This window comes from Chelonia mydas, chromosome 18 (genome assembly GCF_015237465.2).
Source record: "Chelonia mydas isolate rCheMyd1 chromosome 18, rCheMyd1.pri.v2, whole genome shotgun sequence".
NCBI lineage: Eukaryota > Metazoa > Chordata > Testudines > Cheloniidae > Chelonia > Chelonia mydas.
This window is the reverse complement of record NC_051258.2, coordinates 2,793,343-2,817,453: the sequence shown is the minus strand read 5'-3', so window position 1 is coordinate 2,817,453 and position 24,111 is coordinate 2,793,343. Positions and strand designations below refer to the sequence as shown.

Genomic DNA, 24,111 nt, shown 5'->3' with positions numbered 1-24,111 from the left:
TGTAATTACAAATAGATTGCAAAAGGCCAGTTTGGACAGAGTTTCCTTCTCTCCTGCCTCTGGCAAGGTCTGAGTTCAGGTTTTGCACTTCTTTTCCTGCGGCAGCCAAGGTAGCTAATTCACAAAGAGCTTAAGGCGGGGCGGGGGGGGGGAACGCGTGTGCTGTTCTATTTCAGAGGGGCTGCTCAGATCCAGCAGGAGAAACATCATAAATACTTTGGAGAGAGAATTTAGGGGAAAACTGATATAATTTGAGATCCCAGTGACCTCTGAGCTGCATCTGTGCTTGGTCTATTCCAAACCCTGTTATGTTAGGAGGAAGAGCTAAGCTAACAGCAGAAGACTCTGACTGATCTATTAAAGGGGGAAAGCCCCTACTCCATGCAGCATGATACTTCACAAAAACATGGGGAAACATACTGCAGTGGCAATCCTGCACTCACTGCTGGGAGATTGGGGGTGGGCTATGAACTGGTTGAAGTTTGGCAGAAAATACTGCTGGGGGTGGCGGTAGGGAGGGGATGGAGTTTGGTGCAGCAGGTGAGAACACAAGGTGGGTCCTTGCTGTGTCAAGGAAGGGAAAGGGGGTCCTAGAGCTTGCTGCAGGAAGGGGGAGGATTATTGGGAGCTGGGGTGACTGCTGCTAAGGATGGGGGAGCAGGAGAGTCACTGGGGAGGAGGAGCCAGGTGAGCAGGGCGGTGCTGGGGCAGTGGTAACCTGGCTGAGGCATGTGTTTGGGGGGGAAGAAGTGGCTGGCCCTACTGGGATGTAAACAGACCAGGGATGAATTACACAAAAATTAAAATACAGGAAGCTGATTTCAGTGTCAGCAACATAAAGGCCAGGAGAAAAGAAAAGGAGTACTTGTGGCATCTTAGAGACTAACCAATTTATTTGAGCATAAGCTTTCGTGAGCTACAGCTCACCTATAGCTCACGAAAGCTTATGCTCAAATAAATTGGTTAGTCTCTAAGGTGCCACTAGTACTCCTTTTCTTTTTGCGAATACAGACTAACACGGCTGTTACTCTGAAACCTGTCATAAAGGCCAGGGTGTCTGGCAATTGGCCTCCATTTACATACAGCAAGAAGAAAAGAAAGTCAAGTTTTGCTGGAGAGCAACCAAGCCAGTCCAGGCAGGGGCATCAGGGTTACCCTGTTATCGGCTATGAAGGCAGGGAAATTAATACATCTCTCTAGTAAACTGTCAGGCTCCTTCCTTGGTCGCAAAAGGGCTGCAGGTGGGAGGGGAGCTGCTCCTCAATTGGAAAGAGGGACACACTAGGCCAGAGGGGAGCAGTGCCCCATTCAGCTTTCCTGCTGCCTGCCTAAAGCTTTGACTCCACAGGTCCCATTTGCCATAGGGGCTCTGCAATTTCAGGGGGACAAGTGAAGCTGTGATTTGGTGAACTTCACCCCCAGGCATCCAGTGAGCAATGGAAAGGGCGGGGGGGAGAGGAGAAGAGAATTGACTTGGATCTCTGCACTCCCCCCTCCCTCCTTCAGTCCACATGAGCTGAATGGCTCACTGGCACTGATTGTGAGAGCAGGATCAGCCACTTTGATTGTGCAATGTCCAGCGCAGAGACATTCCCCTACATATTTCTCAAATACCTAGTCCAGCTTGTATTGATACCCCTTCTCCCCCAATACCCCAAGGAATTAAGTAGAAGCTGTTTCAGCAATTGAAGGGGGGGGCAGCGCAGGAGAGAGGAGGGGGCTCTTAAGTGACAGCACAGCAAATATTCATCCCCCAGTGTTTGCCTTCAAGATCTGCAAGGATGTGGGTTTTGTTGCTCTCCTCCAGCACAAAGTTAGTTTTGGGAAGTCTGAGGGCCAGATCCTCAGCTGGGGTAAGTCAACATTGCTCCATTTATACCACTAAAGCCACCCCATGAAATGCAGCCAATTCCAGCTGTTGGAGCAACACTGATTTACACTAGTTGAGGATCCAGTTTATAAGATCTCACCTAACTATCATTGCTGCTGGAGCTCTACCACCTGACAGGGCCTAGCTGTAGATCAGCATTTCACGCCCTCATCCTCATTGTACTCAGACTATTAGCTACAATACCAGTGATCCCAGGCTGGGGCCCCCTGGAGAGCAGGGACAATGCTTCAGTTTGCCAAGTTCCTGGGCTATCCCTAAATACAGAGGGTGATTTTAAAGAGCAGCAGTTCTCATTGAGTCTCCCTGTTTCTAGCGCTTGCCCTACCCTTGCAGGCTGCCTAGTGACCAGCCATGCTTTGCTCCTGCGCGGCTGAAGCATGCAGGTGTGTTTATGGGCACAGCAGTGCCAGGAATCCAAATTGCTGCAGCCATTGTCATCTCGACCATTGTTCTATGGTCAAAACAAGCTCACCAGGAGCCTGGGCAACACTGTGTGCAGGGTGTGACGCAGGCCAGCAGCTCCCCAGGGTGGCCTGGAGGCTGAGATCTGAACATAGCTTGGTGAATTAGGAGCTGGTGGAAGGGGGCGGCCCAAGGGCCCTGCAAACCAGCACCAGCAGGCAGCACAAGGGTAACCACCACGTGGCCCGTTAGAGGCTTTGAAACCCAAGACCTTCAGCACTGATCTCTACCTATTGAGCCAACAAAGCAACTCCATTGGTTGGCAGCTGTCATAGGTTATTATCCTCTAGCAGCTCAGCCACTGGGGCAGCAGTGGGCACGACCCACACTTTGCCAGTGACTTACATAAGCTTGTGCCATGCTCCGTCCATGGGGATCAGCCCCAGTCTCTTCAGGTGAGAGGGGGCTTTGGCCTCAAGAGCCCATTAAACTCTTGGCCAGCAATGATGCAGGGCGTGCGCTGGGAGTATTTGTCCATTAGGAATTTGCTCATTCACTCCCCACCAGTCACCAACAACTCCTCCTCTACTAGGAGCCCAGACAACATTCACACTGACTGGCTCTGTATCCCAACCCCAGACTGCCCAATATCTCAACCTCGCTGCCGATGGGGACTCAGGCTGGCCAGCGCTGTGCAGTGGTTTACTGGTACTCCTCCCCCCGCAAACACACGCTGTGAACGGCATCAAGGCCGGCCAAGTGGAAGAAAAGCTGACAAAGTTCATGCCCCCCCCCATCTCATCCCTGGAGTGCCAAGTGCAATGGAATGGCATGGCACAGAACAGCCCCCATCTGTGCCCACCGAAGGGGGAGGGCAGTAGAGACCCCCATCCCATGCCTAGGGAAGAAGAGTGAGCCCAGTTGCACCTGGGCCCCTGTGCGTTGGCACCAGGGAACAGCCAGGGCCAGGCCACTCACAGGGAAATAGCTACTGAGAGCCCAAGCAGCTGGGAGGCCCCACAGCAAACTGCTGCTGCTCCACATCCCCCCTCTCCCTGACACAGCCCTGACCTCTCCTCTCCCCCTCCCCAGTGCTCCCTGCTCTCCTAGCAACAGGAGATTAACCCTCACTCCCACCCCAGCTCCTCCTCTCAGGTATAAAATACAGGCCCCAAGTCCACTTGCCAGGCGAAGGGCCCTGGCCCCCATCTCCCAGGCACTGGACCCCAGCTATCCTGCCTCCCCACACCCCAGCACTCAAGCAGGCCTGTGAAGTCTCCAGCTCCATGATGTGCTCACATGACTGAGCTCCTGAGCCCAGCTTGTGGGGCCCGTGCAAAGCCGGCTAAATGGGGAGTGTCTGGGACACTAGCTCCACAAAGGATTTTATAGGGTCAGGACACAAAGAAACCCAGGGAGGGTAATTAACATCCATGGGTTTGGTTAAGTCCTGCTTCCCTCCTTCCCCATGGGGCAGAATTTAACCCCCCAAATGCATCATTTAAATAAAAAACAGCAAAACCCTCTTCATAAGGAATGTATTACTCAGACTTCCCTTGGCCCTTTGTGCACACCTCCATGGGATTAGTACATATGGCCTGTCACGGACGCACCCCACACCCCCTCTGCAAAGTAGCATGGATGGGCTATGGGGAATGTTCCTAATATAACCTCACTGTATGCCCTGCCCAAGGTCATGGGTAACCTATTGGGAATTAACTTCTCAAATGCATCCCATTTTGTGTAAGTGCTTTTACTTTAATCTTTGCAGGGTCAAAGAACAATCCCATGAGCTGCCCGGCTCACCAATGACCTGGAAGAAAACAGAACCACCACCAATAAAGTTTGCAGATGACAAATTAGAGGAGTGATAAATAATGAAGAGGACTGGTCACTTAAGCAATCTAGATCACTGTGAATCAGCTGGGTGCAAGCCAAATGTGTTTTGATGTGGCTAAATGTGAATTTCTACATCTAGGAACAAAGAATTCAGGCCCTACTTACATGATGGGGAACTATCCTGGGAAGCAATGACTTGGAGGTTATGGGGAATAAACCCCTGCTGAGACTCTGGGTTTCTACAGTCCATCCTAGGCTTCCACCTCACACCTTCCCCTGTGCAAGTACCAGATATGATTGCTTCTAACAGTCTGGATGCAGGTGCCTTTGCCAATGCCCTCCAGCTGGGAGGAGTGAAGGCCTCCTGGGGGCAGGGTGGGATAGCATCAAAAAAAACTTACTTTCTTAGTAGGAATGTTACAGGATCTCTTCAGCTGTAAGCCCAAGCTCTTATACCCCTGTCATGGCCATGCACAACAGCCTTTCAGCACAGGCATGTTGGCCGGACTGCAGGGCTGGGTTAGAGCCCAGGTTCCACTTCCACTCAGGCTAATAATCTGCCCTCTTTGCAATGAGTCTGCCAGAGCCTTCCCAAAACTCCTCTCATGTGCCCAGCAGGACAAAAGGTCTCCATCACAGAGCAGCTCAGCTCGCTGCAGCATGGAGAACCATGAGGTGCACTCCGAAAGTCCTAGTGAGGCACACGGGGAGGACTCTTAACTCAGGTAGGACTCTGCAGCCGGGCTGCTCTAGATCTCTCCTTCACAGCCATGCCCTCCCTCTACTGTGGCTCTGCAGGACAGGGGAGGCTGCTCCTCTGCTCTCAGTTGGGATGGATCTGCAGCCAACAACATAGAAGCTGCCACCAGTTAGTCTCTTAGTGTTAGCCCGAACACTAGCCATAAACGACTAACGAAAATGCCAGTGAAAGGCAGGGCCAGCCTGTCCCTGCAACAACTGGCCACCAGTTGTTAATTTGCAAGGAACGAGGTGCTGGGCTCAAGCAATATTTTTTACATTCATAACTGACACAGCAAATGCAGAGGTGCTGGGGCTATGAACTGTCAAGCTCAGAGATGCCAGGGCTCAGCCCTGGAACAAATTAAGCACTGTGTCCATCTAAACCTTGCAGAACGCACAGCTCCTCCAATGCAGGCCCAGCCCAGCAGGGCTGCCTGGATTTCCCAAGCTTCAGACCCATAATCCCTTTAACAAGAGCTCATTTTGCAGAGCAATGTCTCATGAGCCCCTTTCCCCCAACAAAGTGTCCAGGCCAGGAGAGAACTAGAAGGCAGACTGGAATTCTACCAGGGGCCCCAGTTTTGGTTTCACACGGGTTTGACACCAAGATGACATCAGCTGAGTTAGTTCAGATTTACAGAGGCAAGAGAAAGGAGACTCAGTAGCAAGACATGCATCACACAGACTGTCAGTGAACACTGAGCCACTGACTTCACTGGGAATAGCCGGCTCTTCAGCATCTCACAGGATTAAATCCCTCGTGTAGAGTCACACTCTGTATGTTTAGCTGCAACATGGAATAGTAATTTAGCACATAGCCAGTGCTTTTGCCTCCTCAGAGAATTGTTCAAAACACTAGTTCTGCTCTTGCAAGACTATAGCCTAGACCTTGGTGTGAAAGGGGTTAAACTCCCCCCAAAATGAGTTTCCTAGCTCAACTGTACTTTGCATGTTGCAATAAAAAACATTCTTGCAGTCTCCTAATTAGCTAGATGATCCATATTAATTTGAGGTGAAAATGGATTAAGTCATTACAAATTTCAATACTGTTTACAAGTATTAGAAAGTTTCTAAAAGGAGCTTTTTTGTTAACCTCTTTGAGCTGTTTCAGAGTAACAGGGCCTTGTTTGTAATTCAAATCATGCCACTGTGCAGCTGGCCTGCTGATCCCTCCTGCAATAGGCTTAATATTCCTACAGCACAAATTCTACCTCTGTATTTTTAATTATTTGGAATTGTACACAGATGCTTTGATATTTTAATTCTCTCCATGGCCCTGGAATGCCTGGTCCTTTTCAAACTGACCAGCAGAAGTCCGTTCAAGGCTTGTCTTTTGTCTGCCTTGGGCAGCAGGTGTGATCATCAGGGTGGGGGTGGATTGTCCTTCATGGCAGACACAGATGTTTCAGATTGAGACATTGGGGCCCTGAAAACAGCTGAGTCTGGCATGTGGGAGAAACATGTCAGAGCTTTTTCTAAAAGTTTCTTGAATCTCCAGTGTGCACATTAGATACCAGAATGAAAGTGATCGGTAGGATTTTCACAGTCACCTAAGTGAATTAGTTCTCAGCTCCTATTGACTGTCAGTAGGGCTTTGTCACTGGACACCAAACACACAAAGGTGTCAGAACTCCACCCCACCCTTGGGTGATGATCCACTCAGAGCAGGACCCCATCCTGGTTTCTTTGGCATTACTTCCCTCCCCCCACTTCAGGGCACTCTCCCCTGGTCTCCCCATCTGTCTCCTAGGCATCTTCTCCCAGGCTCCAGTCCCCAACACTTGTAGTGTCCTGCACTGCAGGATACAAAAAGGAGTACTTGTGGCACCTTAGAGACTAACCAATTTATTTGAGCATAAGCTTTCGTGAGCTACAGCTCACTTCATCGGATGCGTACTGTGGAAAATACAGGAGATGTTTTTATACACACAAACCATGAAAAAATGGGTGTTTATCACTACAGAAGGTTTTCTCTCCCCCCACCCTACTCTCCTGCTGGTAACAGCTTATCTAAAGTGATCACTCTCCTTACAATGTGTATGATAATCAAGGTGGGCCATGTCCAGCACAAATCCAGGGTTTAACAAGAACATCTGAGGAACAGTGCGGGGGGGTGGGGGGGGGGAGGAGGAATAAACAAGGGGAAATGGGTGTTTATCACTACAAAAGGTTTTCTCTCCCCCCACCCTACTCTCCTGCTGGTAACAGAGACTGGGAATGGTTGAGTCATTATAAAAAGTAACCTATTTCCCCTTGTTTATTCCTTCCTCTCCCCCCCCCCCCCCCCCCCCCGGGCACTGTTCCTCAGATGTTCTTGTTAAACCCTGGATTTGTGCTGGAAATGGCCCACCTTGATTATCATACACATTGTAAGGAGAGTGATCGCTTTAGATAAGTGATTACCAGCAGGAGAATAGGGTGGGGGGAGAGAAAACCTTTTGTAGTGATAAACACCCATTTTTTCATGGTTTGTGTGTATAAAAACATCTTCTGTATTTTCCACAGTTTGCATCCGATGAAGTGAGCTGTAGCTCACGAAAGCTTATGCTCAAATAAATTGGTTAGTCTCTAAGGTGCCACAAGTACTCCTTTTCTTTTTGCGAATACAGACTAACACGGCCGTTACTCTGAAACCTGTAGGATACAAGTAACCCTGCGGATGCTATTGGGATTTAGTTGTATTCTGCTAGGAGATAATGGGGTACCTTGGTGCCATACTTCCTGATGGATTCCATCCTTACTCACATCAGTAAAGATCAGGAGTGTGAGTGAAAGCCCAGTATTTCTGAAACTGGTATCAATACCCTGCCCCTGCAAGCTAGCTAGCTAGGAAGGAAGGTTGGGCAACATGTCATCCCCAGCCCTCAAGGACAGCAGATTTAATGGAATCTGGCTTTAGAGCAGGGGTAGTCTGATTTTTGTCAAGGTCCAGACTCCAGAGAAACATTTTTCACACCTCAGTAACAATAAGTAAATAAGATTAAGATTTTGGGGTCCATTCAAAAGCATCTCTGGATTTGGCTTGGGGTCTGCCTATTGACTACCCCTGCTTTAGAGGATCCCTTTTCACAGGGAGTCTCTTCCCATCCTTGTTGTAACAGTCTCAGCATGAGGATGCAGATCTGGTATGACTCAGCTGACCAAATACGCAGACAGCTGATCTAAAAGGGCAGTGCAGGAGGGCAGGGGTGTTTGCTAAGCAGCAGACAAGAAGGAACACATACAAGGGTAAGAGACACCAATAAAGTGTAGGTAATCCCCATCATCAGCACCTGTGCAGCTGGAGAGATCAGGTTCCCTGAGGGCTGAACCAAAGGCTGTCAAACTCACCCTGCTTCAAAGCAACTATTTGGTGGGTTTTTTTTTTTTTTTTAAACAGATTCTTTATCCCAGCCCAAAGGCATCATACTACCAAGGCAACTCAACCAGTGGGACCTATCTAGGCAATGCTCAGTGTTGTCCAGACCTGCTCTGAGCTGGCTCTAAGAACTCCTGAATCCCATCTACATTACAGGCTCCTCCATCACTTTCCCTAGTGGAGGTGGGAGGGTCCCAGAATCCAAATGTCAAATTGAACAGCCCCTTAGCCCAAGCACCATGAGCAGAGGAAATGTGTGTGTGTGGGGGGGGGGGGACGACAATGACACCACAACATATGCAGATTTGCTGTTTGGTTTGTACTGAGCATGCTCAGTAACACTGCTGACACCAGCTGCCCTCACTCTGCCCCCCCCCCCAACCCCCACTATCCACAGGCATGGGTCCTCTCTGCCCACGAACCCAAGTCAGCTGGCATGGACCAGCTCCAGGTGTCTAACTGCAATGTAAACATACCCTTAGAAAAGGGTCCCAAATCCAAGCCCCGAGTCTGAACTAATTTGGGAAGGCTCGGATGCTGGTCTGATCTGCATTGCTGGGGCCTCTCTCATTAGTCATGAGAAGAGGTCAGTTTATGTAATAACTTTCCCAGAATTCTTTAACAAAATAGTAAACAAAGAGGAAACTTTAATGCTCCTGGCAACAGCCAAATAACTGCTTAATAAATCTCATTAGAGTCAGTAAGCTGTTTAACAGGATGTGCTATTTTAGCAGAGCTTGGAGTAGGGGTAGTATGTGTAGGTGTGTGCTTTCATGTGTGGAGTTGTTTTGGAGTGTGCAAGTATTCACATTGTGTTGCAGCATGCAAGTGTTGTGTTACAATGATGGATGCGTCACTCTCCATGTGTACACGTGCGTGGCAGTTTGTTTCCATGTATGGTGGTGTGCTGCAGTTTGAGAGGTTTCATGTTGTGGGGTGTGCAATGGATGTGTGCTGTGTGTATGTCTGCCTGTGAGAGGACAGGCTGCAAAGCACAAATACAGGGGGCAGCATGAGTACAGCAGAGAATGTTTGTACTTACACCAAGCCTTTCACCCTTACCTTCTGAGGGGCGTTGATGACTCCAGTGTTATAGCCAAACTGCAGGGAGCCCAGCACTGCTCCTCCCACCGCCAGCATCAAGCGAGCTGTCATCTGCTTCAAGAGAAACATGCGGTCAGGTTGGGAAATGCTCCTCTCTCCAATGTCGGACTGTGGGGGCAGCCCCCGGTCCAGGTCACCCACCTGGCTCCTGACCTGAACCATTTTAGGATCCAATACTCTGGATCTCAACTGGGCAGCGGCTGTGCACGTACAAGACTTGTACACCCTTCCCTGCCCCCTTCCCATCTGCAACGAGCCAGGAGATTTAGGGCTCATCTTCTCCTGGCTTCCAGCGTATCCACTACTGAGCGAGAGGCTGAACAGAGCAGAGCAGTCGTCCCTCAGCTTTCTCCCTACTCAGAAAAGTAGCTCCTAGTAGAGAAGCTTGCAGATTGGGGCATGGATAGTGAATAAAAAAATCCAAAGTCCACCCATGCAAGCTCACAAGTTGCAGTGGAGTTGCACTGATTGACATGAAGACAGATTTGGCCCACTGAGTTAGTATCCCATAAAGGGTATCCCTTGTTAGCATTTCATTACTTGTTCCATCAATGCAATTATAGATTAAATCCACCCATTTTCTAAAGCAAAGTGTCTGACCAGATCTTTCAGGGGTTAATATATACGTGTGTATGTATCATATTACGAAAAGCAGTTTCCTGGGAAAGATGGGGAGCCTGAATCTCCTCTCACTTAAAAGGATACAGGCCTGAACTAAACAATCCAGGACCCTTGGCACACCTCAGATGGGAGCCCCGATCACCATACTGTGGCTGTGGTCCCTTCTTCAGAGTTAAGATGGCTGGGGCTACTGTTTCAGGCTGTCTGCAGACTCAGGCAGGCGTTAGTCATTTATTAATTGCAGTTGCACCAAGAAGCCCTGGTGATGGACCAGAATCCCACTGTGCTAGGCGCTGTACTAACAGAAGAGACAGCCCCGCCCCAAAGACCTTACAGTCTAAGGAAACTCAGGTCAAGTTTTCAAACTTTTCTTCCAATCCAGAGGTTGAACCTTTTTTTTTTTTTTTTAAGCAAATGCTGAAATTGTGGGATTCCAGGCGCTGGGCCATAGCCATGGGCCTGCCCTCTAACCTGGGCGTGCAGGGCAAGGTCCCGGTGCAGGTAGTATTGCCGGGGCTTTCGTGACAGCCCTTTGTTGCATGACGCACATTGTTGATGAATGCCTGACAATTAGGTTCAGTGGTAGCCTAGAAGAACTGCATCAGGCCTCTGAAGATGCCATCGCCTGGCTAGTCTATGCATGCGCTAAATAAATAATAGTGATACTGTATTGACCTCCATGGAGTTACTCTGGCTTTAAGCTTGTGTAGGTAAGATAAGTATCAGGTATTGGCGTTCGCTAGTTTAAATCTCTGCAGAGCTGAGTACCAGAAACCTACTGTTCATGAACTGGGGCTGGGACAAACAGTACATCCATTCCAGGGAGCAGTACCCATCCTCCAGAGTCAAGGTCCTCTCTCCTCCCAGCTGATATGCATCAGAAGGCCCCATCACTTGGGCAGAAGAAGGGGTAATGCTATGGCATCAGGGCTGAAGTTTGAAAGGAAAGCAAACGCAGGGTTGCACTTGCAGCCTGGTTCAGCCGAGGCAAACAACAATCTGTCAGTATAGTTCAGTTACTCAGCAAAATCCCTGCATTTATGCAACGCTCAATGCCTACAGCTACTTGGCAAGTCCTCTCCCACTACCTCTCCCCTGCCTAGGGTTAGAGTAACAATTGGCAGTTTGTTTGGAGGAAGTGGGAGGGTGGGGGTAGGGAGTGTCTGCGCAGGCTGGTAATTGGACACCTCCATGAATGGCCCATTGATCCAGGCAGGAAAGTCACCAGTAGCTCAGCCTGGTGGCTGTACCCAGAAAACTGGGATCCACTTTTCACAGGCTGGGCTGATGAGCTTTGGAATAGCCATGTGAAATTAAAGCCCTTTCTTTGATTTCTTCACACCCGCTCTCTGGAGCAATGTTGGTTTGGTGGAGGGCAGAGTTTGCTGAAACAGCCGTGCAGGTTGGCCAGATCTCAGTGTGCCCTTGTTAGAGATCCCAAACCTTTAACCCCTAGGCCATGTGCATCTGCCGGGGGCGTAGTAGGGTGATGATCCAGCTCCAGCTCCACCCCAACCCCTGTATTGTACAGAGCCAGGACCCAGAGCCTGGTCACATGGGAGATTCATTCTGAGAGCCACAATTTAGTCTAAGGTGCCACAAGTACTCCTTTTGTTTTTACAATTAACTGCAATTACTTCTTTGCTCAGGAAGGACCTGCAGGGGTCAGACCATGACTGAGGCCTGTGCCCAAGACACCTGCTCCTCCTCTGCTCTACAGCACCTGCCAATCTTGGCTCCCCAGACACTAGCCTATGCCCTCTGCCTGCTTACATCACCCCTGCAGCCCTGGAACGACCCCTCTGGGCCCTTACTCATGTCAAAATCCTCCTTGAAACTGCCTTCCTCGTTAATTCGCCCATAGATTGATTCACAAGCCACAGCTCAGGTCCCTCATCCCTTCGCCTCTGCAGCCCAGCTTCAAGAGCCCTCTCCTGCGCAGCTCTTGGCTTAGCCACCTGTCTTGTCTCTGTCCCTCTGACTCTGCACCTCTCCTCACAGCTCAGTTGGAAGCAGAGCCTCCTTCCATGGCCTGGTCCCCTTCATTTCCCTACCCTCTGTTCAGAGAGGGATGCTGAACCCACTTTTTAATTGCCTGACTTTAATTACCAGTGGCTGATTTCATTGGGTAGCAAGTATGAGCCTGGATAGCCAATGAGGTTACCATCTCAAGTTACCCAGCAACAGTTAAGGAGATGCCTCAATTAAGTCATGAGATCTGCATCCACCAGCAAACAGGAATGATGGAACATGGGAGGCAGCTCAGCATTTAAAGCTTTCCCAGAACCTTCCCAAAGCAGGTAAAATGCAAGTCTCCCAGTCCTCCCTTGTCTAATCATATGGGCACTTGTGCTGATTTCAGAGCAGGGGGTTGTACTGGTTTTATGAAATGCAAACAGCAGCAATGTTTCCACTGGAATAGTCCTCTGCTGTGTTTGCAGCCCAGTGCTAACATGGGAACCTGGGTGCAAAAATGAATGGCAACAGATCTGCTCTAGTTCAGTCACAAGTGGTCATCCAATTGCTGCATGAAGTCCTCTGGCCTGTATTATGCAGGAGGTCCAAGTAGGCTATCCTAACAGTCCCTTCTAGCTGTGCCATCTGTGAGCCCATGTAAAGAGAAACTGACTAGGCTGAGTAAATGCAAAAGACACAAAGGGCATGAATGGTGAAAAGTATGTTCAAGGCCAGTCACTGGTAGCTTTGCACTGCTCAAGTGACAGAGCAGCTGGAGCATACCAGCACATCTGGCCCTGCATCTGTAGGGTGCACTCAGTTGTGATGCAACAGATGGGGAGAGGGGGATTTGTTCTATTTTAAGACTCAGGCCCTCCTCAGCCAGGGCAGCTTCTCCTGGATTTCAAAGGGGCTTTGGGCTAAGGAAGGAAACACTGCATGATTGTTGCAGAGCTCCAAGCATCACTTTTTGAAACAGGGCCAGTTTATCCATCTGCATAAAAGAAGCCAGGCTCTGGGGTGAATGGCCAGCCAAGAATTCCCCTGGCAGCAGGGGTATCAGCTAGTGTAAAGATATCAGAGATGGGTTCTGTGCCAATCACTCTGCCCCCAGGCTGGCACAAGGGGCACATCAAAGAGTGGGGAAGGACAGGCCTGAGTTCCACCCTGCTACCCCAGTCTACAGCTGATACAAGGTCCATATGCTGCTGGCATAAATTAGAGCAGCCCCTAAGCTGCTCTAACTCATACCAGATTCAGTGCCTGCTGGCTTGCAAAAATCAAGGAGCAGAAGCTGGTATCAAGAGGATCAGTACAAGTTCTAAGGCACAAAAATCCATAAGATTGGCACCACTGGGGATGTCTATCTGCACAGGGATGAATTTTACCCTGTGGAAGTATCGGTAATGGTTACTGTATGCCTTCCAGTTCAGAGATGCCAGGCCTTAAGAGGAGCAGGTCCTAGTGCCTTTTGACACCACAAAGACCAGAGATACTGGGCACTGTGAGAAGTGAGTAGCTCTGGGTACAGCTAGTTCTCTCAAGCCCAGCTGACCAGGGCTGGGAGCCATCACCTGCAGCCCAAGCCCATCTCTCCAAACACACTGAGGGACAAGGACATACACCCAAAGGGCTGGGAGGATGGGGATGAAGAGGACACTGAGCCTACATAGGAAGTCAACCTTTGGGGACTCTGCACTTGAGTTTGGTGAAGGGCTGCAGGCAGCTGGTGGCCTGAGACTGACAAGGAAGGGGTGAAGCATGTGAGCACATGCACACACCATTCATGATGCACAGGGCACATATCGCATGGGATTCAGGCAGAAGCTGAGGTTTTCAGACAGGTTTATAATGATTCCTTTAACTGATCACTGTTCTTTTCTCACAGGCACTTCTTTCCCTGTGTTGCTGAGCTTATGTAGAAAGCGGCCACATCCTGTCCGTACACATTCAGAGAGGAAAGAAATCCCCTTCCCCAGCAATACATGCTTCCCCTTCTCACCTCGCACTCCTGAGTGCCAGGCATGGCATCCAGCTACCACACCTGCTGACACCCCATGCTCCTGCAGCATGTTCTGATGTACAGCCGGTGCTAGTGCTAGGCACTGGAATGGTGTGTCCCTTTAAGGGCACCGTACCAACGTAACCCGAGAATACCAGCAGGCAGAGGCTGAGCACCCATGCTGTTACCCACTGCCTCTCTGCTAACAAGAGAACATTGAACAGGAGGCTGTGTGCGCGTGACTGCATTTACTTTCTACTATGTAATACATTCCCCTTTAAAGGAGGCACAAGGTGGGGCTCACTGTGGTTAATACAACTGCACCCAGTAATGATCTGGCCCCATTATGCTGGGTATGGCACAAACCACCATGTGCTCCCACCCACACTGAAAATATCATGTGGCAGGATGGCTCTGGACCTAGCATTGCCACCTGGCCTGGCTAGTTTTCGTACTGCCTTGCTCATGGCCAGTCAAAAGATGTAATGTGCCAGGTTTTTTGAGTGATGCCAGTAGTGATCATGAAACTACTGGCTATGCATATCATGGCTGGGAACACAGCTCGCACCCTGGTCCCTTCCCTCTATGGGCCAGGCCCTCACCTGCAGAAACCATGGGTGGCTCCTCTTGGTGCCAGGGACCAGCAAGCAGAATGGACAAGGAGTGGGGTGAGGGAGGCAGTGGCTCCTCCGAGGAGGGGACAATAGGTATTCCCTTGAGGGCTCCAGGAAGTGGTATGGACCCCAAGAAGGCTCTCTGGTAGGGTTGGCAATAGGACCCTTTTTGTTTGGGGTGGCCTGTGACAGGGTTTTCTGCATCTTGTAGGTGGCAAACTTACCTGGGCCCCCAGAGATTCAGTACCATTCCTAAACCTCTCCCCTCCCTTCTCCTGATTCTAGGAAGCAAGCACAGAAGGAGATCTTGGCTCCTTCCACACAGAGCAAAACTATTTTACAGCTAAAGCCATTTATATGCTGTGGTGGCTGAACTAGATTAAATACAGTTTGGCTGTCGCAGATCTGAGCCTGCAGGCCTGGAGCCAATGGGAGTTTTGACACTGACTTAAATGTAAGTAGGACCAAGCCCTACAGTGGATGGGGCCAGACTGGGCTAATCAAAAGATAAGCCATTCACACTGGCCAGCCCCACAGCATTTCAGCCTTTTTTGGCCATAACTGGGTTTTAATGCAGCTCTTAGACACACTCATTTGTCCCGTGCGCATGAAGCCTATGACTTCACTCCTGAAAGCTGCTCTCTGTGAATGGATTGTAGCGGTCCCTGCCAGCCTGAGCTGTATGGCAGGATTAGGGCCCTGTCTTTACAACCTGTGGCAGGTTTGGAAGAAGCAGAAAACATGGGTTGCCCTATATGCCTTAGACAGGTCTGGAGGTGGCTGGACAGCTGTGGAGCCGCTCCCTCGCCTTATCAGTGGTTCCATCCAACTGCCAGTTAATCCAATGGGAATCTTTTCCAGCAAACTGGAACTGGATGGAGCTGGACCAGACTTGTGCTGCAGAGCTTGGCACTTTCCAGCCGCAGATCTCAAAAGCAGCACAGAATGAAGCCCCTCAATACCTGGGGCATGGATCAGTATCAGCACAGCACACAGTGGATCTGCAGCACAGGAAGGCTAACTTGCTCAAGGTCACAGGAAGCAAGTGGCAGGATGTCAATGCATGGCCTCCTCCCAGGGGCCCCACTGGCTTCAGGACAGCCCCGAAAGCAGCCCCACTGTTCGCCCTCTTGAACCCCTCAGTCACCCAGCGGCTTTGTGATCAAAAATACCCCTCCTTCTGTCAGGTTTATCATCAAATCATCTAATAAAAAACCCCTAAAAGTTTCTCTTCCAATGCCAGCCTTCCTGCCTGGGGCCATTCCTGCTTTTGCACGCCACGGCCAGACCAGACTCTTTTCCTTCTGACGCCTGTGGAGTCCGCTGTCTCTGGCTTCCAGGCTCAAACCCTTCCCTGGTCAAGGGTCTCCCGCAGGAGCTGCTCACTGCAAGCCACAGCCTCCTCTAGTTTTCTTTCTGAAGATTGCATCATCCCCTTTCCGCAGCTTCCTGCTGCTCCTTATAGGGTAATCACCTAATCCCTGGCACAGGTGTGTCTTCTTCCTAACTAGGATTGGCTGGCCCCAGGCTTCTAGCCCTTAAAGGGTCAAGCCATCTTGTTACACAAACCAGGAACAGATCCCGGAAGTTAAAACCCTGTCCCATACTCTGTCCTACAGGCAGCACTCCTTTCTGCACAGCTGATCTCCTTCATTCCAAAAGCTATTTTGCATAAATCATTGCCACACCATGACCACACAAGACAGCTTCCCCCTACGAAAGCAACAGTGTGTCATCACTGTGGACATGAAAAGCAGCTTGCGTTTGAACATGCCCTAACACCACTGTTATAAAACGATTCTTAATTTTTTAAAAGGCCAGTAGTCGCAGCTTTATGTAAAGCACACAAGTCATCCCCCACCCCTCCAAATAAAGAAAGGTCCAAGAGGCAGACTCCTCTCCCCTGCTCTCATGGAATCAGCTCCTACCAAACAGAAAAAGACTTTCCTTCTGCCCCATGCTGGAGCAGAGCAGTTCACACCAGCCTGAAAGTCTAAGAATATTTCTAACTAGTCATCATGATTTGCACACCTTGAATGACGAGGCAACAATAAATGCAATAAACAGATCTTCAGAATATTGTACTATGAAGCATTACGTCAATAAGAACTGTTTGCATAGAACTAATTATTGTACAGTGAGCTTTTATGGAAGGAGACTGTAGCACAGGTCCTTGAGGGGTCTGGATGTCTGGTACAGTCAGGTGCCCTACTGGTTCTCATTTAAAAGGAATTTGATCCATGCATACTACTATAAATTCACCTTTCAATGTGCTTTCTCCAATTACATTTGGAATCACACTGATCTGCCTTCTCTTCAGCCAGATGTGCCTTTCCTCTTGCAGGACTGTTTAAATTATCAGTGGGTGAACATCTAACAGTCATCTTACACCATGGCCAAGATTTTCAAAAGTGACTAGCTATCTTAGAGCACCATAAAGGGGCATAGTTTATAGAAAGTGTGTGCTCAGCACTTTGAAAATCAGGTCCCCTTTAAGTTATTTCAAGATGGGTATCCAAAAATCACTAGCCACTTTAATTGTCCCATAGCTTAAATAAATAATTTTACATACTGCATGTATTAACACCTTCAATTGTTAAACCTGAAAATTTTAAAGATCAATTTACTCTTCACTATTTATGTTGTATGTTGTTTTTACTTTTTGGATTTCTATCTTCTTGTACAGTGAAAGTTATCCAGTCAGTGTCACTTTTGTTTAGAGGCAGTTTCCATTTAATTCCATTCTCAGGTTTTCATGCAGGATTTTGAATTAGTTTAGGTTGCAGTCAAGGCAGAAGAATATTTGCTTTTTTTAAACTTTCCATTAGAATTAAAAAATTTCTATTAGTTGCCTCTTATGGAAGTCTTGTAGTTCTACAGGGTTTTTTTTTTTTTAAATCCATCATATAGATCATATAAAATGATAGCTTTGTTACAGAATTCTAACGGATGGTTCAAAACTCATATGAAGAGGATTTTGTGCTTTATTAAATTCTGCAGGTATTGAGACTAATTTTTAATAGAACCAAATTAAGTTTCTACCTAAAATTCTATTGTTTTTGTCCCCAGAAAATTCTTATAGCATTTCCTATTATTGAGTCTCCACCAATAAATTTTACAAAAACCTAAATTTTGGGTTAAATTTATCTCTTTAAAAGGTTTAATGGTCAGATCAGGCACCCTAAAGGTTACAAGTTTGGATAATCTTTGGCTAGCCATCTGGAGTCTGGAAAATTGGGAATGAAATTCCATAAGCACAGCCGCTCCCATGATATTTTGCCACTTCCTACTTCATGGACTAGCCTGAACCAGGAAGTGTAGAGACTCACAAAGATGATATTTTTAAAGGTGTTATTTGTAGCCTTTTTGACTCTCACAAAAGGTTCAGTTAGGGCTAAAATTAGTTGAGTCTGAATGGACTCTTATTTTATCCTAACTGGATCATCCATTATCTCAAATTTAGAGACACCCAACAAAATCTTCTACCACTGAGTTAAGACTTAAGTTTGTCTAGTTGATAAATCAGCTGTTTATCAACTCCTGTTGTCTCTTTCTACTGTGTTTATTTGCTTTGTCTTTTCCCTCCATCCTTACACCTATTAATTCCTCTCAACTTCATTGAAAAGGGCTCAGTCTGCAATTAGGAACAGGAACCGGAAATAAGGAACTCTTTAGTCCTAGAAGGGAATTACAGGACTTTCCACCTTTGTAATGACGGAGGATAAAGAGTGTAATGCAATCTGCTACATAACATGACCCAGTCAGTTGCAGCATATCCTGTAACATGTTACAAAAGTAGCAGGGCTCTGTCTGAAGGCTACTGGTAGCAGGGCTGGAGGGAAGGAGATTACAGCATTTTGCAAGCAAAGCTGTGGGCTCTGCCTAGGCATCAGAAGGTGCTGTATTGCAGCTGTACAGTGGAGGGTGCATCAGTCAGATATTCATTAGATCAAAACAGTGGTTTAATAAGACTTGGTCTTGTGATGTACATTAGAAATACAGTTGGAGCTGCAACCCCTACTCAGGGAAGTAATCCTTCCTCCCAAGTGGTCCCGCAAGTTCCTGTGCGTCAGGGTTGCATGGTCCTGTGCAGGTCATGCTATCTGAGGAAGGTTTCATTGCCAAAGTTATTATGTTTGGGATGTGACCCAGGGATTTCCCTCCCCTATCTCCGCCCAGAAAGCAATGGGAGCTACTACACAAAAAAAGCAATGCCTGGATCTGAACACAGAGAATGGAGATTGAGAGATGCGGCTGGGCGCACCCTGGCAGGAATGAGCGCCCGGTGCCGAGAGCCTTGCAACAAGCCTCGGTAAGTTACAGATGGGGGGAGCCACGGGAACCTCCCCAGCGCCGCACGGCCCTGCTCTCCCCGAGCTGTGCCCCTGGATCCCTGCCGCCGCCCCCCCCGCGCCGGCAGCTGCTGACGCAGGCTCGAAGCTCGGCTCCCCCAGCCCGCTGAGAGGGGCTCGCCGCCGGCCGCCAATGGGCAGCGAGCTCCGGCGGGCCCCGCCCGGGGGTGTTGGGCTCGCTCTCCCCTTTGGCCTACCCCGCAGGGGCTAGCGCGACACCGCCCCCTGGCGCCGGGGACATGCCGGCAGCTCCCCTCCTAATGGAGCCGGGGCAGCACGAGCCCAACCCGGGGCAATCCCAGCCCAGCCCAGCCCGGCGTACGGCTCAATACCCGGGAGCCCCGGAGCCAGCCCCGGCCCGGGCAGCGGGGAAACGCGGGCTCCCCCAAGACAGGCAGCGGGCCCCACTGGATGGAGGCAGCGGGTAACGGGCCTCCCTGCCTGGCTCCCCCGGGGTGCCAGGCTTAGCCGGTGCTTGCCCAGCGCTCTGGTCTCTGCTCGCCCCGGGGACCTTTATGATTAAACGGTCTCCACTCGAACAGCTTGAAGTGACACCCCCCGACCCCCCAGAAATGAAGGCAGCATGGAGAGGTTGAAAAGATCCGCTAAAGAGAGACTAGGAAATATCCTCTAAGCACAGAGCTGATAGAAACCAGCCAGTTCTCTGTTTATGGCAGGTGAACCGGCCCCCTGACCTCCTCTGGGGCTTCTACAGCCAAATGCAAGCTACTGCGGATTTACACCACTGTGCCCGAGATCAGAATCTGGCCCAGCGCTGGATTTCTATGTTCAACCGGGCAAAATTCCCTCAGTCCCAGCCGCTCGCCTCCTCCCCCTCCGGAGCGAGCTGTGCCTGTGAGGTGCTCCTGGCTGTCACGTCCCAGAGCTCCGGTTCCAAACCCACAGCTGGGCGCACAGGAACGCGCCACTCCGGGAGCTGCCAGCCAGCCCCCCACCCAGCCATCAGCACTCCTGAAAATGCACAAGAGCGCCGCGAACTAAATACAGTAACGCGCTGATCCCAAAACACATTCCAAAGCTAGGGAGAAAGGAGGGAATCTGGAGACAGTGTTGCACAAATAAACTTTGTAAGCATCTTGACCCAGAAAACACAGACTGGCGGAACAGCATGCTTCTCCTGTGCCCTCCCTGCATGGTCACAAGACCGGTTATTATTTGAAAAGAGATGGGTCTCTTGAACAGAGAGGGAAGGAGCCTGCTGGACTGAATTCCCCGCCCTGGACTCTGGTATCCCCTTTCATTGCACACTGGGCCTAAAATCTGCTTTAGGGACCGGACCGTCAAGTATGCAACTTGAATTAATTGATTGTCAATTGACTCAAGTTACCTAATATGATTGTAAGTGCTAGTCTACACATTTATCTTCACACAAGAGCTGCCAGTTTAAGGAACATCATTATTTTAAATCAATTTGGTTAAACTGGTTCAACCCCCTCTGTGGACACTCTTAATTCAATTTAACCCAGTCACAGTGATTTAGTTTAAATTAGCAAGAAATCATTTTAAACTAAATCGATGTAAGCCAGGTTTACACCAAAAGAGAGGCTACATAGGGGTTTGCGTGGATACTCAGTTTTTAAATATACAACCATTATAAACTCGCCTAGTGCAGCTAGCCCAGCGCAGCCAGACTACAAACGTTTGCTCCATGGCCATGGTTTAGCAGCTGTAATCTGGAGTACCACCACCCAAATCAGTTATATCAGTGCAACGCAGCAGATGAGCCTGTGAAGTGGAAGGTAATCAGGGAAGATGTGAGCAACTGGGGAACAAGCTACTCATTCGGATGATCTGAGACCCATAGGAAGTCAGATCAGAAAAGACCACTTTGGAGTCTCAGTCTGAACCCTTCTGTTGTGTGGAGTTGGGCAGGGATGGGATTTTTCTGTTTTTTGCTTTGGATCCCGCATCCTCTTTTCTTCATTATAAAACCTATTCCTTTACCATGAGCACCAATGTAATCGTCACATACCAGTACTCTGTAAAACAAGGTGACTGCTGTGGATTGGAGCCCGAGGGAGGAGGGAAGAAAAACAAAACCTAAAGGGTTAATTAATCCGTTTAGTGTTTAAGAACTCCAGGTCCGGACCAGCATTAGATGGTCCTAGGTGGTCCAAGCACAGAACAAAGCAGCTCTTCAGGGCAAGGACTACAAGGGGGCTCTTCCACCCAGAAAATAAAAACAAGAAAAAAAATCCTTTTAACACAGTCCTGCAAATGTACCAAAAAGAGGGAAAGTCAAGCCTGTGTGGGGATTAGATTATAGGGGATTTGAACCTGATGCGAGGCCCAACTCAAGGGAAGAATTATTAGAAATACATACACTATTTTCCCCCTTAAGGCCTTACTGTGATTGTATAATTTGTAAGAGGGTATCCTTGGTTACTCTCTCTGGAATTACATCCCTGCTCCAGTTCAAACAAGTTCCATGCAGGAATCACCACCTGGTGAAATTCTCGGCCAGACGAGACGGTCATAATGGTCCGACCCATTACGTAAGGGGACAAAGCAGACCGAGAGAGCAGGACTGCCAACCCCACATGTTCAAAAATCCCGAGTCAGGCCCCCCATCGCTTAAAAATCAGGCCGCTCCCCCAATAAGAGATTCGGGGTTTTTTATTTGCCTTCTGGTTTCTGAACCGTTGGAGGGGACCTGGCCTCATTCCCAAGCTTTTCTCCCTAACAAGCCGTGCTCGGAAAACATGTCAAACGGAAGGGGAGATTCTTATTGAAACCCTCGATTCCAGACGGTAGGGCTTGAAAAAACCGTCAGGTATCAAGAAAAAAATCCCAGGAATTGGCAACACGGGAAACCCTCCAGCTTTCCGAAGCACCGCATCCCCTCGGCCCTTGGCTCGCTGGGAAAACGGGGGGACTTTGCTGCGAACGCGGGACATCGAGCCCCGTCCTGACCCGCAAGGCTACGGCCCTTCCCTCCTGTGCCCCTAGGAGCTTTGGGGTCACCAGCGTCGGCCAGGCAAGGCTGAAGCGCACACAGGAAGGCTGGGGTACTTTAAGCCGCTGAATACAGACCGGGTACAGGGGCGGGCATCCTTCCCACCAAACCGCAGCACAAAGTTTCAACCAACTCTCCCCCGGGTCCAGCCCCAAAGGCTGTGGAGCGGAACCCCCCAGTCCTAAGCCTGCAAACTTGCCCTTTTACCGAACACCTCGGACATGGCTTGATTATCTTGCACCTGGGACTCCGGCAGGGAACTCCCCCCCATCAGTCACTTGTCTTGGGGTTTAATTTGTTTAGTTATTTTAAACACACGATCGCCGCTCGAGGCTGAAAATTTTCCACTCCGCACGCCGCTGGGACCGGGATGCGCTGCGCAGTACCCCTGCCCCCCCGGTTCCGCCGCCCCCGCCCGGCAGCGCAGGATGGGGCGTCCCCGGAGGGAGCCGTGGGGCAACAGCCGGCTCCCACCGCTGCCAGCGGGGCACTGGCGAAGGGAGCCCAAAGCAGGTGGCGGCTCAAGCCCGCAGGGCGCCAAGGAGGGGGAAGGCTGAAAACAGCCGCCCGGCTCGCGCCCCCGGGGATGCTCCATAAGGGGCAGGGGGGTCCTAGGGCTTTCAGCCCCGCCTCGCTCCCCGGAGGAGTCCGGCCGAAGGACGTGGAGCCCCCACCCAGGCCGGCGGCCAAGCGGACTTGCTGCACCCGCGAGAGCCGCCTTCTCTCTGCGACGCGGGTGAGCGCAGACCGGCCACCCTGCCCCGCACGCCCCCGGCCCCGGGGCCAGGCAGGAGGCTGCTTGGGGCACAAAGGCTCTGGGAAGCAGCGACCCCCCCGCGGGCCGCTCTCCCCTCCCCCAAACCCCGCACGCACACGCCGCCCCCGCCGGAAGGTCCCGGGGAGCCCCCCCCGCCGGGCCCACGGTCACCTTGCTCCCCGACTCCATGGTGCTGCGCCCGCGCGCTCTCTGCCAGGGACGCGGCCCCGGGCCAGGGCGCCGAGCCGCGCGGGGGGGGCGGGGGGGTCGCGGCGAGCCGACGCGAGTCCTCAGGCGCGCTGCTGCGGTGCCCCGGCGCTGCCCGTGCCGCGCGCTGCGCTGCCAACGTGCCGTATAAGACCTGGCCCCGCCGCCGCGCCTTGACCCGGCTTAAGTGTGCGTGTGTGTCGCGAGCGGCCCGCTGATTGGCTGGCCGCGCGCACACGGGGGTGTGTCGGGGGTGTGCCGTTGGCGGGCTCGAGGCTCCGGGCGCTGGGCCCTGAGTGGCTGGCCCGTCAGTCAGTCACGGGCCCCGGCTCCCGCGCGCCGCGCTCGGCGGGGGGCGGACGTGGGGCCCATTGTCAATGCTCCGGCGGAGCCGAGGGCGGGCTCGCGGGGCCGGCGCTCGGCGCCCAGGAGCTCGCTGCAGAGGCGAGCCCGGGCACACGAGGACAGCCCTGCAATCCCCGTAGCCTCCCGGCTGCGCCCTTCCCCCGCCAGGCTCCGCACGGGGGTCTCCCCTTCCCGGGGGCTCCCGCTTGGCATTTCTCGGCTAGGGCCGCAGCCCTGGAGAATCTTCGTGCCCGGCCCGCCCGGCCCGAGACGGAGATTTCAAGATGCTGCGCTCCTCCCAGGGACGCTTTCTCTCTCCCACACACGTCCCCACGCTACACCCACCTCATCTGTGAAAGGGGCCGGGGAAAGGAACAGAGCCTGCAATTCATTCCTTGCTCGGGACCAAACTCCTCCCTTTGCAATTCACTCCGGCCTTGGCGATGTTGGGGTGGAGCGGAGGGGGGAAGGGGAGGGATAGGCTTGCCAACTTTAAATGGTGTTTCCACACTGGAGTTTCTCCTGTTGTGTTTTCATCCCTCGGTGACTTCGCTGTTCTGAATTTTCGGCCTCTCCCTGCACCTGCTGAGCTTAAAGGTGGAGCCGGCTCCTCTGCTGAAAGGAGATTGTTGCTCCGTCTGCTGGAGGCTGTAAGGCAGGACTGACTCTATTCCACACTTCGCAAAGAAAACAAAACATATTTTCCCCACCCCCTTGCTCCAAGCAGCCGGGTCCCTTCCCCAGCAGAGTGATAAGAACGGAGTAAAATCACCCATTACTGAATAACAATCAATCTTGCCAGGACCACAGGTTAAATAATTTTATTAAGATAATGTTGAAATAAAAAGAAAATGGTACAGAGCTCAAGCATAGAAGTTTCTGGTTATCAGGGAATAAGATAGATTATCAAGGGGTGCGAAATTCGGTTTAGGAGCTGGTGGCGTA

General features: G+C 50.7%; 1 protein-coding gene across 2 annotated transcripts in view; it reads right to left on the bottom strand.

Moving 5' to 3' along the window:
* Positions 1-23,822, bottom strand: part of SLC2A1 (solute carrier family 2 member 1) — a 39,051-nt gene extending 15,229 nt beyond the window's left edge. The window contains exons 1-2 of one of the 2 annotated variants that reach the window (XM_043531775.1): positions 23,512-23,822; positions 9,294-9,386 (exon numbers count right to left, since the gene is read on the bottom strand). In XM_043531775.1, coding sequence (XP_043387710.1) covers positions 9,294-9,386 — 93 coding nt within the window. In that variant the 5' untranslated portion in view covers positions 23,512-23,822. Of the gene's footprint in view, positions 1-9,293; positions 9,387-22,785; positions 23,016-23,511 lie in introns of those variants that run through there. The other variant, XM_037881214.2, reaches the window with a different exon arrangement.
* Between the last annotated feature and the right edge of the window lie 289 nt (positions 23,823-24,111).